This window comes from Uloborus diversus, chromosome 3 (assembly GCF_026930045.1).
Source record: "Uloborus diversus isolate 005 chromosome 3, Udiv.v.3.1, whole genome shotgun sequence".
Taxonomy (NCBI): domain Eukaryota; kingdom Metazoa; phylum Arthropoda; class Arachnida; order Araneae; family Uloboridae; genus Uloborus; species Uloborus diversus.
Genome location: NC_072733.1, coordinates 173,527,672 through 173,541,562, shown reverse-complemented (window position 1 = coordinate 173,541,562; position 13,891 = coordinate 173,527,672). Strand labels below are relative to the sequence as shown.

The 13,891-nt window shown below is 37.7% G+C and overlaps 1 protein-coding gene across 1 annotated transcript in view; it reads right to left on the bottom strand.

Annotated features, from left to right (window-relative positions):
* LOC129219053 (spectrin beta chain-like) overlaps positions 1 to 13,891 on the bottom strand; it is a 321,265-nt gene that overhangs the window by 76,953 nt on the left and 230,421 nt on the right. Inside the window, exon 43 of the mRNA XM_054853373.1 lies at positions 2,935 to 3,029. Coding sequence (XP_054709348.1) covers positions 2,935 to 3,029 — 95 coding nt within the window. The remainder of the gene's footprint in view (positions 1 to 2,934; positions 3,030 to 13,891) is intronic.

Genomic DNA, 13,891 nt, shown 5'->3' with positions numbered 1-13,891 from the left:
GTGTTATCATTTTAGAAGCATATAAATTTTTACTTCACTTAAGATTACAAACTGTTATAGCTTTTATGATTCATTTTCCAAAAAAAAAATCTGAGTAGAAATAAATGTTTTGATCATAACTGTGCTCTTTGAAAAATATAGCATTTTAGAAGTATATCTTTATCTTCCTTCATTCACTTTGAGGTTTTTCACTTGCAATGAAATTATGCATTACTTTTCTAATAATAGAAGTAAATTATCTTTTCACGCTATTTTTCTGAAAAAGATAAGAAGTTTTATGATTTTTATTTTAGTAAAATAACTTTTCTGAGTAAAATTAACTTCATTAAATAATCTGTTTTCATCATGAATCACAGTGAATGATTGCAAGCAAATGCTGAAAACTTGCGAACGACCCCTCACAATTCGTCGCCTATCCAAGAATTATTGAAATTCGGCTCATTAGATTACTGAAAACTTTTAAATTTTTAAGATATTGAGCTGGAATTTTATTATGAGTTGATGAATGTAGTTGGGTCTAAGATTATGAAAGTTATAAATAGCTATTTTTGCATGTGAAAAATTAATTGCTCTAAATGTTTGAATTTTACCAATATTTCAACATTTTTATTTCAAATTTTAATATTATACTTCTCTGTATACTGTTCTCTTCTGTTTTCTGAAAGTTAGGTAAGCTTTGATGGAAAACTTCGCGTGTTATGAGCCAAAAACCTTCAAATAAAGTTTGCAGTTTTGAAATAAATGCTTATATCTCCGTGAAGATCAGTGATACTTTCTCGAAAGTGTAAAATAATTGTACATAGTAAGCTAACTCATTTCCGGACTTTACAGCTTATTCTCAGTTATTTACAATGAATAATGATCGAAAAGCATTTGTTTTCTTCAATTTGTTACTGATCCCAGGGCCTGATTAACGCACGGTCCGGCGGGTCCGCGGACCTGGGCACCACAAATTTAGGGGCACCAAAATAGCCTAGCCTAAACTCAGTTACTTACTTTCTTTTTTTTTTAAAGATCATTTTACTTTCTCTCAACTTTAAGGGAGAGGAGGCTCAAATATTTTTAAAAATCAGCTCAAAACCTCATAAAGTTAGAAACATTTCGCGTAAAGAAGTCGTTGTCCCTTAGCTCTGAAATTTCAAAATAGTTATTCGGATGATATAGATGAACATTTTCCAGAAGAATTAACACACTTTCAAATTTTTGCAAAAGGTAACCTTCTCCTGGAGAATGTTTTAAAAGTATAAGATCACTAAACCTTACACATATATTTCCGAATGTGAATTCACCCCTGCAGCTTCTTCTCTTACCTTGCCTATTAGCAACTGTTCCAGTCAACGTTCCTTTTCATTTTTGAAAAGAATTAAAAAATCATTTGAGAAGCTGCATTTCTCAAGATAATTTACAGGCGTTTCCCTCATTGACCATTGAAAATTCTGTGACATCAAACACAGATTTCAATTATTTGATCGACACATTTGTTTCTGTTAAAGCCAGAAAGAAGCTTTTTTAAAGCTTGATGTCAGAATTAGTAAGATTTTGTTTTTTTTTGCAGTTTTAAATTGTTTTTTAACTTTTTTTTGCCTTAAGAGGCAATTTTAACTGTGATTAGTTTGGTGACTATCAAGTGTTTGCTATTCAAATCCCGGATTTCCTTTCAAATGTAGTAATGTTCTTTTAAAATGTAGTTTCTAGTAATTAGGTGTCTAGTATGAAACATTGACTTTAAAATTGCGCAGATTTTCTCATGTTGGGGGGGGGGGGGCACCAACATCTACTTAGGACCTGGGCACCAGTTTGGCTTGATCGGGCCCTGACTGATCCTCAAACTACAAGTATGATATAACTTTTAATGGAAAATGACAGCAGGAGCATACCTTTTATGTGAGAAAAGTTACAAAGCAATGGGTCTCTTATTTCTTGAGAAATCCTTAAAAATGAATTTTTGAAAGTGTCCCAATACTTTTGGTCATAGTGTATTAGCGACTTCGCTTGTGATGCACATGAGGGACACAAAAGTGTGTTATTTTGGTCACTGTGCTATTAGGGTGTCTTTCTATGATAATGTGTGCTCACTCACGTTATTCTTGCAGTCTGCAGGGGCATGCACAGAAATTTTGTGGCCTGTCACAAATGACTTTTCTGGGCCACCCTTCATGTTGTTTTTCTATATATTTCACCCACATTTCTAAGAATATTGGGCCCTCTTCAGGCTCGGGCCCTGGACAACAGGTGTCCCTTCTCCCCCCCCCCCGTGCACAACCCCTGGCCATATGTTTAGTACTTTTTTGTCCTGACAAAAGAGCTGTATTGTTTCCTTGAAAAGCTATTTACAACATTTTCTTGAATACTTGTGCTTTACTTTTGTTGGTTTTCTTTTCCATTTTACTTGTATTTCAGCACAAAATGTCTCTGATAATTTTTCCTTTGTAAGAGGGATATCTGGCTACTGCACAGTAACAACTCCTATGTTTACATTGCCCTACCAATCCAGTACCTGATACTATTGATTTCACATAATTGATTTTTATTCAATCATTGGGAGATATTGACATACATTCAACAGCATCTGGTATACCTCTAAAATTTCACATTTGTTCCTACCCTTGCCATCTAGATTTCCTTCAGCCAATATTCAGGGGAACAACTCACTAGAAAAGCAGCTTGAAACTTTTCACCATTCTTCATTTATTCCAGCTAACACTCATATCTTGACCTATCCATAATTTCCATAAGGATCTCATATATACATATTGTCAATGTTACCAAGCATGAGATCTAATCTTTACTCTTCAAAACTAAGATGTTTAAATTTAAGTCACCTATGTAGGCTTCCTGATCTTTTTTAACTTTCATATTTGACTTAAATATGTGTTTACAGTTAAAAAAAAATCGGCACAAGGAAATCTTCGCTTAATTAATCTAAAATACTACCTGACAGATAGTTCTTCGATTTTTTTCCCGATTCTCTCACTTTCAGGTACTTGTTGATGCAGTAAAGATTCTCCCTGTTCTTTCCATGTCAAGAACTGAAACATTAATACAAATATGAGCACAGAACACATAATCTAAAAATTTTATTAGAAAATGCTAAAAGAGGAAGTGTATTCTATAAGTAATTCTCAGATTCAATTTGAATGAAAAACATGTGCTGGTAAAGTGAATTTAATTTAAAAAAAACAGAAACATAAAATATAGGATGAAAACTTAATAAATATAGGATTTTGTTTTCCCTGATCCACTTGTGTCCTAAATTCTGAGAACAATGAAGTATGTAATTTAATGGTGCTTTTTCCTGTATTTCATTTCAGTACAAGTATGTCTCTAGTTCGACCAAAATACAGGGATGTGCCAACTAAAACTCGTTCTTGGAGAAATCAAATGGCGAATTTGAAGCAGTGAAACAGTGAATTTGACACAGCCTGGAAGCATAAAATTGTGATTTGGAGCAGATTGAGGAAGAAAAACTTAATTTTTTGCACCAACTTGGAGCAACAATTTACAGCTCACACACATAAACCACATAAGACATGATTAAATAATAAAAAAAAGGAGAGTAAAGGTATAAAAACACCATAGTTCCAACTAATAATGGAAGTTTCCTTAATCTCTCTTTTTTTTTCTTTTATTGTTTCATTTTTCTAATATTTTTCACAACTGACAAGTCTTGTCTTGTTCTGCTTTTTTTTCTTACACTTTTTCCAATTTCACTTATTTACTTTGCCTGATACATAGCTGTTTTTATGCACCTTTAAATTATTTCTTGTACATATTTTTAAAATGTGTTTGCTTTTATGTAGGTTATCTATACACCCTTGTGCAAATTAATTGAAACAAACTCAAAAAAATTAAGAAAACTAAGAAGAAACGGTGTTTTATTTAAATCAAAAGTTTTTAGTGCATAATATGATGTCCAAGATTTTATATTCACATTTGGACACGATTTGGCGTGGCACCCACTGGTTTTTTACAATCATTTATAGTATTTGCGTCCTTGTACCAGACAAGAATTAGAGCAGTTATTCGCTTCTCCATAGTTGAACAGTCCATATGCAGTAGAGGAGTTTTGCATACAGCCCACAGATTCTCGATTAGATTGATATCAGGAAAGTTCCCAGGCCATTCCAATGTTTCAGTTTGGTTCTCAGACATGAATTTCTTAACTATTTTGGACGTATGGAAACAGACTAAATATTGCTGGAAAATCCCTGTTCCATCTGGGTATTGATTTTCAACTCTGGTAAAACCTTTTTTCCAGAATAGTACTATATTGCTCGGGGTGCACCATACCCTCAACAGCCTGCAAAGAACCGACCCCATTGTAACCGAAACCACCCCAAAACATATTGTAACGGATTCAGTGCGACTTCCACTTTCTTGAAATGAAGACACAGTTCTTGATAAAAACACAGGAGCTTTATTTACACTATGTACAGGAGAAATCGTTAACAATTGCTAAATTATTCATCAGCAATTAAGCAATTATCACACAACACCGTAAACTCAACGTTTACACACTTATTTACTCCCAAATATACGAAAACAACACAGCAAAACGCCTCGCAATAAACAGAGGAAATACGCTCTCAGTTCGAAATCTCAATCGAAACTCCCCTCTTTATCCAGCGTAACGGTTTATATACACACCGAAAAGAAATCTCTCAAATATTCCAAACGCTTCTGGAAAATAGTAGACCATTATCAAATTTTATCAATGAACAAAAAGGAAATAGGGGAATCGTATACTTTAGCCATATGAAAAGGGGTTGTATATTCATTACGGGAAACTATTTACAGGTTATGTTACTACAATAATTACTATTTACAGGATTTGTAACATTGCCCCCTTCCTAAGGACTGCACGTCCCGGGCAGTACAATCCCCAGAAAGGGTGCCAAACTTCTATCACAAGTTCACAATTACACACTAATTAATAACTAACAGATACAGAAAACACAATAATAACAAGAAATATTACTAAACATTAAAAGCAAAAATTATCTACAACTTTTATGTTATCAACCATGGTTGTTTACGTAATACTCAGGAACTATGGCCATAGTAGGGGGCTAACCGATCATAATGTACAACCCTAGGTTTTGCATTAGGTGATTTTTGGATCCTCACTACGACGTCATTCAGTCGGTTAAGGACTTTGTAGGGTTCATCCCAATGCGACTGCAACTTGGGTGAAAGACCTTTCCGTCGGATGGGATTCCATAACCAAACCTTGTCGCCTTCGTTGAATTCATGTCCAGTAGACCTTGTGTCGTATCGGGTCTTCATCTTCTCCGCCGCGATGTTGATTCGCTCTCGTGCGAAGTTATGAACGTCTTCCAACCGGGCCTGGAGATCCTGGATGTACTCCTCAGGCGATGCAGGCGCATCCGGAGGACGACCGAAGACGAGATCACAAGGTAGCCTTAGCTCTCGTCCGAAGAGCATCTGAGATGGGGCATAGCCGGTAGTCTCGTGGACAGCACTGCGGTAGGCCAGCAGGAACAAAGGTAGCTTCTTGTCCCAATCCTGTTGATTTCTGGATACCATCAGCGAGAGATTATTCAGGACTGTGCGGTTAAATCTCTCCACCATGCCGTCCGATTGTGGGTGTAGTGGTGTTGTCCTAGTTTTCTCAATTCCGAAAATTTGACATAGGCCCTTAAACACAGCAGAGATGAAATTCCTCCCTTGATCGGAATGAATCTGCAAAGGTGTTCCGTATCTCGAGATCCAATGTTGGACTAGAGTCTCTGCTACGGTGGTAGCCTCTTGATCTGGAATGGGATATGCTTCCGGCCATTTGGTGAAATAGTCGATGGAAACAAGAATGTATTTGTTCCCATCAGCAGTTCTTGGTAGAGGACCCAGGATGTCGATCCCAATTCGTTCGAAAGGAGCTCCAACGTTGTACAGATGTAGCTTCCCTCTACTTCTCTTCTTCGGTCCTTTACGAGCAGCACAGGCGTCACAAGAATGGCACCACTTCTCCACGTCATCCTTCGCCTTGCTCCAGAAGAAGCGCTCCCGAACTTTATTGAGGGTTTTCAAGACACCAAAATGTCCTCCAGTCGCACTACTATGTATTTCTTTCAGAGCATCTGAAATCCTTGATCGAGGAAGTAGTAACTGCCACCTAGATGTTTTGCCGTCGTCAGATTCCCATTTTCGGTGTAGCATGCCGTTCCGTAAATGGAGCGAGTTCCATAAAGCCCAGTATCTTTTTGTTGCAGGACTGAAGATGAAAACGTCATGCCAGCTAGGTCGCCGACTGTCACTTTCCATGAACTCCAAAATTGGTTTTATGTCGGGGTCTTCAAGTTGATCTTTTCGAACTTGGTCGTCACTCCATGGATCAGGTTCTGATGATATTGGAGTCACTGTCACCTGATAGGCGGTACGACTAGTCGTTCCATACTGTTTCTCGATTCGGGAACAATAATTGCAGTTCTCAAGACAGGGTCTCCTTGATAAAGCGTCTGCATTACCGTGAGACAACCCTTTTCGGTGCTTGATCTCCATGTCATATTCCTGGAGCCACTGTATCCACCTGGCTATCTGGCCTTCTGGATTCCTGAAGTTCAAAAGCCAAGTTAACGAGGCATGATCTGTCCGAAGCAGAAATTTTCGGCCGTAGAGGTAATGATGGAAGTGTTCTACAGCTTTCACTATGGCCCGTAACTCCTTTCTGGTGACGCAGTAATTTCGCTCCGACTTTGATAAGCATTTGCTCCAGTAAGCGATGACATGTTCATTGCCGTCAATTTCTTGGGATAAAACAGCTCCGATGCCTTCGTGGCTCGCATCAGTGTCTAGGATGAAGGATTTTCCAGGCTGAGGATATGAGAGAATCGGCATTGATGTTAAAGCCTCCTTCAGTCGTAGAAATGCATCTTTGCATTCTTTGGACCATTCAAACTTTTGCTTGCTTTCTGTCAGCTTATGCAAAGGTCGTGCAATGTTGGAAAAACCCTTCACAAACTTCCTGTAGTACGTACAGAGCCCCAGGAAACTTCGCAGCTGATGGATGTTTTCGGGACGACTCCAACTCTTGACCACAGATACCTTTTCTGGATCGGTTTGTACACCGTCAGAAGAGATGATGTGACCAAGGTAGTTCACTTCCTGGCGGAACAAATTACATTTGGACGGGCTTAACTTCAGATTGGCTTCCTTAAGCTTTTGCTGCACTTTCCTAAGATTAGCCAGATGTTCATCGAAGCTGCGTCCCACGATGATGATATCGTCTAAGTAGACCAGACAGGATTCGTAGGAAAGTCCTCTTAACACTGTCTCCATAAGACGCTCGAACGTAGCTGGTGCATTGCAGAGGCCGAAGGGCATCACTTTAAACTGCCATAAGCCTTGTCCAGTTGTAAACGCTGTCTTCTCTCGGTCATCAGGGTGTATCTCAACCTGCCAGTAGCCGCTCTTCAAGTCCAGGGTCGAAAACCACTTGTGTCCGGAAAGAGTGTCCAAGGTGTCGTCTATCCGTGGAAGAGGGTAACTGTCTTTCTTGGTGATTTCATTCAGCCATCGGTAATCGACACAAAATTCGTATGGCCAACATCCTCCGATGTAGAGGAAAACAGATGCTTGAAGTCGTCCACCAATTGTTCCGCAGCAGTTCTTTGATCTTTCGATAATGACGCACTCCCAATTAACTTCGATGTCAAGGATTCAGAAGACACAGTCTCGAGGGAATCGATTCTTCTAATGATGCAGTTTACTGGAGTACAAGTTGCCAACACTTCACCTTTTCGGATATTCCTTGGCCTTTCACTCACGTTGGCGACTCTCACAGGAATTACATCCTTAGAAAGGTCCACAAGCGTAGATGCTACCAGCATTCCTTTTAGGCTATTGCTTAGGTTAGTGTATTCAATGAGTCCAAATCGAAAACTATTGCTTTCTTCAATGGAGCCAGGTATTAATGATTCAGACCTTGAGGGAATCGATAAATCTGTTTGGGCTATTATTTGATGAGCAGATTTTACATCATTTTCAACGTTGAAGATGGCTATGTCTTCTCTCATCGAGTGCAGTTCATTAGTCTTGAAGTCAAGGGTGAAGTCGTATTTCTTTAAAAAGTCCAATCCGAGAATGAAGGGGTCCGTGATATCCGCAACGAATGCCGTATGATGGTAGGTGGCATTCCCAAACACTATTTCAAAGTCCACTTTACCCTCAATCTCAATTTTGTCACCTGTCACAGTCTGGAGACTTACGCGTGGCGATGTCCACAACAGTTTCAATCGAAATTCACGAGCCACATCTGTCCTAACGATTGTCACATTGGCTCCAGTGTCGACAATCACTTTGAAAGGATTCCCATTTACGTGGGCGTAAATGAAAAGTCCATCACTGCCACTACTAGTAGAGGAAATCTGCAGAGCTCTGGTGGAGGTGATTTCTTTCCCTCGCGTAGCTTGGCGAGCAGGACAACTCCTTCGCAGGTGCCCTTCACTACCGAATTTCCAGCACTTCTGCTCTTGTTTCTTTTGGGCTGTAATGCTGTTCAGATGTCTTGCCAAGTCACCGAGTTGTCTCTCAAGTTCAGCGAGAGGGGACGACCTGGAATCAGACTCATCAGCTTCCTGAGTCCGGATTAGATGGCGATCCACACGGGTTGCTTCTTGGGCGGCCTCGTATCTCATCGCATATATCAAAGCGGATTTCAAGTCGTTTACATTCGCCATCCGGAGGGCCTTCTGGATCTCAGGATTCCGAACTCCGTCGATGAAGTAGTTGAGTGCCAGGTTGTCTCGAACATCCGCAGGACAGTCGCAAAAAGCAAGATGCGACAGTCTCTCGACATCTGCCGCTAGCTCTTGCAGGGTTTCCCCGGTTTTCTGGAAACGGGACTTCAACTGGAGTCGGCTGAAATCTTTCTGGCACTTCTCACCGAAGCGAAGCTCCAACGCAGATGTGAGGGCGGCGAAATTCAGGCGCTGGCTGTCCGGAAGGGTCTGGAGAATGTCCGCTGCGTCACCTCTCAGAGATGCTGCAAGATAACAGGCCTTGATAACAGAGTCTCACCCGTTCGCTTCCGCCACTATCATGAATTGAGTTTTGTAAACCTGCCACGAAGTTTTCCCATCAAATGTAGCAAGTTTAATGGACGGTCGAGCAACCGATGTGGGAGCACCAGCAGACAGAGTAAGCTGTACAGAGTAAACTGTACAGAGCTGCTTTCCGTGGTCGCCAATCTCCTTTCCATGTTTTTAATTCTCTCATCCACATGATTCTCTACTGTTGCGATACGGTTTTCTACTATTTCAAATTTTTCATCAAAAGCATCAACTCGATGCTCTATCTCATTAAATTTATTTTCCATCACAGTCTTTACCGAAGTAAGGTCGTTTTTAATTTCCTCTTGGTTAGAAGCTAAATAATTTTTCAGCACCATTAAATCACTTTTCCATTGTTCTTGATTAGCCGCCAATTCATTTTTCAATTGTTCTTGATTAGCCGCCATATCATTTTTTAATTGTTCTTGATTAGCCGCCATATCATTTTAAATTGTTCTTGATTAGCCGCCATATCATTTTTTAATTGTTCTTGATTAGCCGCCATATCACTCTTCACAGAGTTGATTGCATGAAGAAGTTGTTTTAATTGTTCATCCACTGCGCGAGTAATCACCATAAAAATAAAGTCCAAATTTAAAAAGTCTTTATGAAAAAATGTCCAAAGTCACATTTACTGCAAGAAAGTCCTGAAGTAGCCCCTTGTTGGGCGCCAATTGTAACGGATTCGGTGCGACTTCCACTTTCTTGAAATGAAGACACAGTTCTTGATAAAAACACAGGAGCTTTATTTACACTATGTACAGGAGAAATCATTAACAACTGCTAAATTATTCATCAGCAATTAAGCAATTATCACACAACCACTGTAAACTCAACGTTTACACACGTATTTACTCCCAAATACGAAAACAACACAGCGAAATGCCTCGCAATAAACAGAGGAAATACGCTCTCAGTTCGAAATCTCAATCGAAACTCCCCTCTTTATCCAGTGTAACGGTTTATATACACACCGAAAAGAAATCTCTCAAATATTCCACATGCTTCTGGAAAATAGTAGACCATTATCAAATTTTATCAATGAACAAAAAGGAAATAGGGGGTTCGTATACTTTAGTCATATGAAAAGGGGTTGTATATTCATTACGGGAAACTATTTACAGGTTACGTTACTACAATAATTACTATTTACAGGATTTGTAACAATATTCTTTTGAGGATGTTTTACAAATTGGTTCATGTTCTTTCACCTGGAGATCTCTACACGTGTTAAGTTCTTTGGCCTAGGAATATTAAATTACTTTTGTTGCTAAAAATAGTACTTAACTCCAATATTCAACAGTCCAATTCTCATATTTTAACCTTCACAAGTGGGGTTTTTTCTTTATTCGTTGGCATAGGCGGATTTAGAACCAAGTTCCTGGGGGGGGGGGGGGCAGGATTTTTTTTTTTAGTTGTGTTGATTACAACTGGCTGGATTTAGACTCAATGTGTCCCTAAGCCATTTCAGGTTTTGGATCTCTTTAGTAGTCTGGAAAACTTTTCTGTCGGTGGCAAAAAAAGGCCATTTTTTAAAGCCTCCTACTCCCCACTATGCTTTAAACGTAAGGTCTAAGGTGGAATAGAATATCCCCAATTTTCAGGGGTCCGGGGGTTTCTCCCCCGGAGGAATTTTTGTAAAACAGATATAAAATTCTGCTTTTTGAAGCCTTATAAGGGGTAATTGGAACTACAAAACTATCGGAAACAAACAGCAAAATATTCTTTTGCAAATTACGATTAATACAGAATAAAAATTGTTTTCGGGTTGACAAATTAATGACAGCAGTCCTCAGAGAGAAAAAGTGAGGAAGAAGAGAAGATTATGCATTGTTATTTGTTTAAATTGGTTGTAGGTTCAATTCAATTAGTTTTTGATCTTGCCTACAACCCACCCACAAATATAACAATGAATTAAATACATAATGATCAAAGTAAAAAATGCTTTAAAAGAAATGATGTATACATATAGGTAACAAGAGAGCAATATGCTACCCATTTGGACAATTCATAATTTATACACTTGATAAGAAATAAAATTGAAGCACACTTTGCTTAGGAATTTCAAAGATTCATCTATAATCCGTTTCAAGGACTCGAGAACAATTAAAATTATTAAAGGCACTTCATTTGCCCTTTCCAGTCCCTGAAATTTAGTATCAGATTGTACAGTTTTCTATTTTAAGTAAAAAAAAAAAAAACTAGATTTCTCATTACAACAACTTTTTTTTTTCAATTAAAAGCAGTGCAAAAGACGAAAAAAAAATGAGGTAGTGTTTTCCTTTCCCGAGATGAACAGATTAACAATATGCAGTAGACGCAAAGAAATACAAAAGAATTTCCAAAATTACTGCATTTGGGAAACAGCAATATATGAAAATTTATCTCAAGTAATGTGTTACAGAAACGTGAGAACCTTGATTTTTACACTTTTGATGCAGGATGTGGCAAGGAGCTAAATTTGACACATATCGACATTTCTCCCCCTACCCCCTCCCATATGTTATAAATTAAGTTTATAGTTTGTAGACACTTTTCCAAATTTTTAATGGTTTTCAAGCATTTTAAAAGAAATTTATTTTTTCAAGAATTTTTTTTTTTTTTTGTTTAACAGAACAAATGATGAAATTTTTGGGAGTAGGGGGCCTTCAACAAAACAGGTGCCTTAAGCTATAGCTAGTTTATAGGTAAATCCGTTTTTTTTTAAATCTTTGTTTCAGTTTCTAATTTGTTGAAACAATAGTTGATTATTTTAAGTATTTTCAGTTGATTACATAGCTTGCTCAGCCGATATTTCTACTCATGTACTTGCCCTAATGGTTTTCGATTCAAAGTAGTCCTTTTCAACACATTTCAGCAACCCGGTGACAGCTTTTCTCTCTTGTAATACCCCCCCAGTGTACAGTGCCCCCCCCCCCCCATCAGAGAAGGACAGTCGCTATTCTCTACATCTTCACTTCTGACCTATTCTAAAAAAGAAAAAAAATCATGATTTTTTCTTTTATGATTTTAGGAGATGTGTTGTTACCATGTATCGAGTCCTCCCAAGGCATTGCCCCCTCTCGCCCCCCTTAAATCTGTCCATGTTTGTTGGGTCATAAGCTGTTTCTTCATAGGCCGATAGGCCGCAATAAGGCACGTCCGAACAGTAGATGAGCTTATATTTATTCTATTCTCATTTAAATCTCTATTTAATGCTGCACTAGTCTTCTGAGGAGCTTTTTTACTTTGAATAAGTAGAAAAGAGTCATATCTTGGTGTTGTTTTCAATTTTTGGCCACATTTCCCTCACTGCTAGGAGATATTAAAAAGTGTTTACAAAATGGTAAAAAACTTTACCACAACACATTAGAATGTAATTTTAAAAAGCTATACTAGTTTTTTTAAATGATATGTTTAAGCTATTTACTCATTTGAACTTGAATATAGGCATTTACATTTTGTTAAATTACAGTAGAGTCACGATTATTCGAGTTAATGTGCACTAGGACAAACTCTGTGAACCAAAAACTTTGTTAAAGCGAAGAGTATAAAAAAGAAAGAAAAAGAATGGAAATATATGCACTAGTTTAACAAATACAAAATTTACTTGAGTACACAGCATAAAACTCATATTATAATTAAAAAGCTTATTTAAAAATACTTAAAAAGCATACTTTATGAGAGTTAAATATTTTTTATTTTCAAAAGGTTCTTAATTTTTTTTGTTTTACATTACTTTGGTGCTTTTCTACAGCAAGATTTTGATATTTTTTTAGGATAACAGGAGAGCAGGTTGCCTCTTGTTGTTTTATATGTTCAGTAAGGGGTGTAACATGAAAGGCGTCCTTGTGGGGCACCCTGGGTATTGTTAAATGTTTCACAATTGCGGGACAAGCCAAGATGGAGTTTCAGATTTGAATTTTGAATTGTGTTGCTGGAACGACTAATTAGAATATGAACTCTGAGCATCTACAATTCTGTCCAGTGCTGTTGAGCAATATATATGAAAGATATTGGAGTGCAAGGAGGAAGATGTGGGATCTGTGAACTGATGGACTTAGGCACTTTGGCCCATCTGTTGGGATGTTGTACATCACAAAGATGGTATGTTCAATTTTAACTGTCCCTCTTTTTGATACAGTAAGCATTGCTTAATATGATCACGGTTAATGTTATCATTCGCTTAATGTTATCAGAATCACGAAGTCCCGGAACACTTGTATGCTAACACACGTTAAAAAAGTCGGATATTGTAATCAGCGTCTTCGTTTATTGTTATCACTTTTTCATAAACTTTCAATTTTTTCCCCATTTTTGTTCCTCAATTAACAGAAATACATAGGCAAACCCTGACGAGACTAACTTTCTGTGTAGCATTTAGTGGTTTTTAATAGCAGCTTTTCTAGGAATGAAGCTACAGAAAGTTCGCCCCCTAGTGACCAAAGACTCCTCCTAAGAAAACTTTCTTTTGCACCTAAAAAAATTCAATCGCTGGACATGTTGCAGGCATTGATGTAGGATCTCCATTATTGCCATTACTTTGTAAACTAATAAAGAATTGTGTCAAGATTGAAAACAAAGTGAAGTTAAATTAAAATTTAAACAGCAAGCAAAGCCATACCTGAAAAGATAGAAAAGCTGAATGTGCATTGAAACCAGTTTATGAATGTCAGGGAAAATGGTCATATTTTACTTCACCTATTACTATGTGATTAAAAATCGCATAATTTAGCTTTAACTTTTTATAATTCAGATATTTCCATTCTGGTAATTTAATTATTTATAATTTAAAACTGCATTCAGTTGAGTCATTGTGATTTTAATTTGAGTTTCAGAGGCAA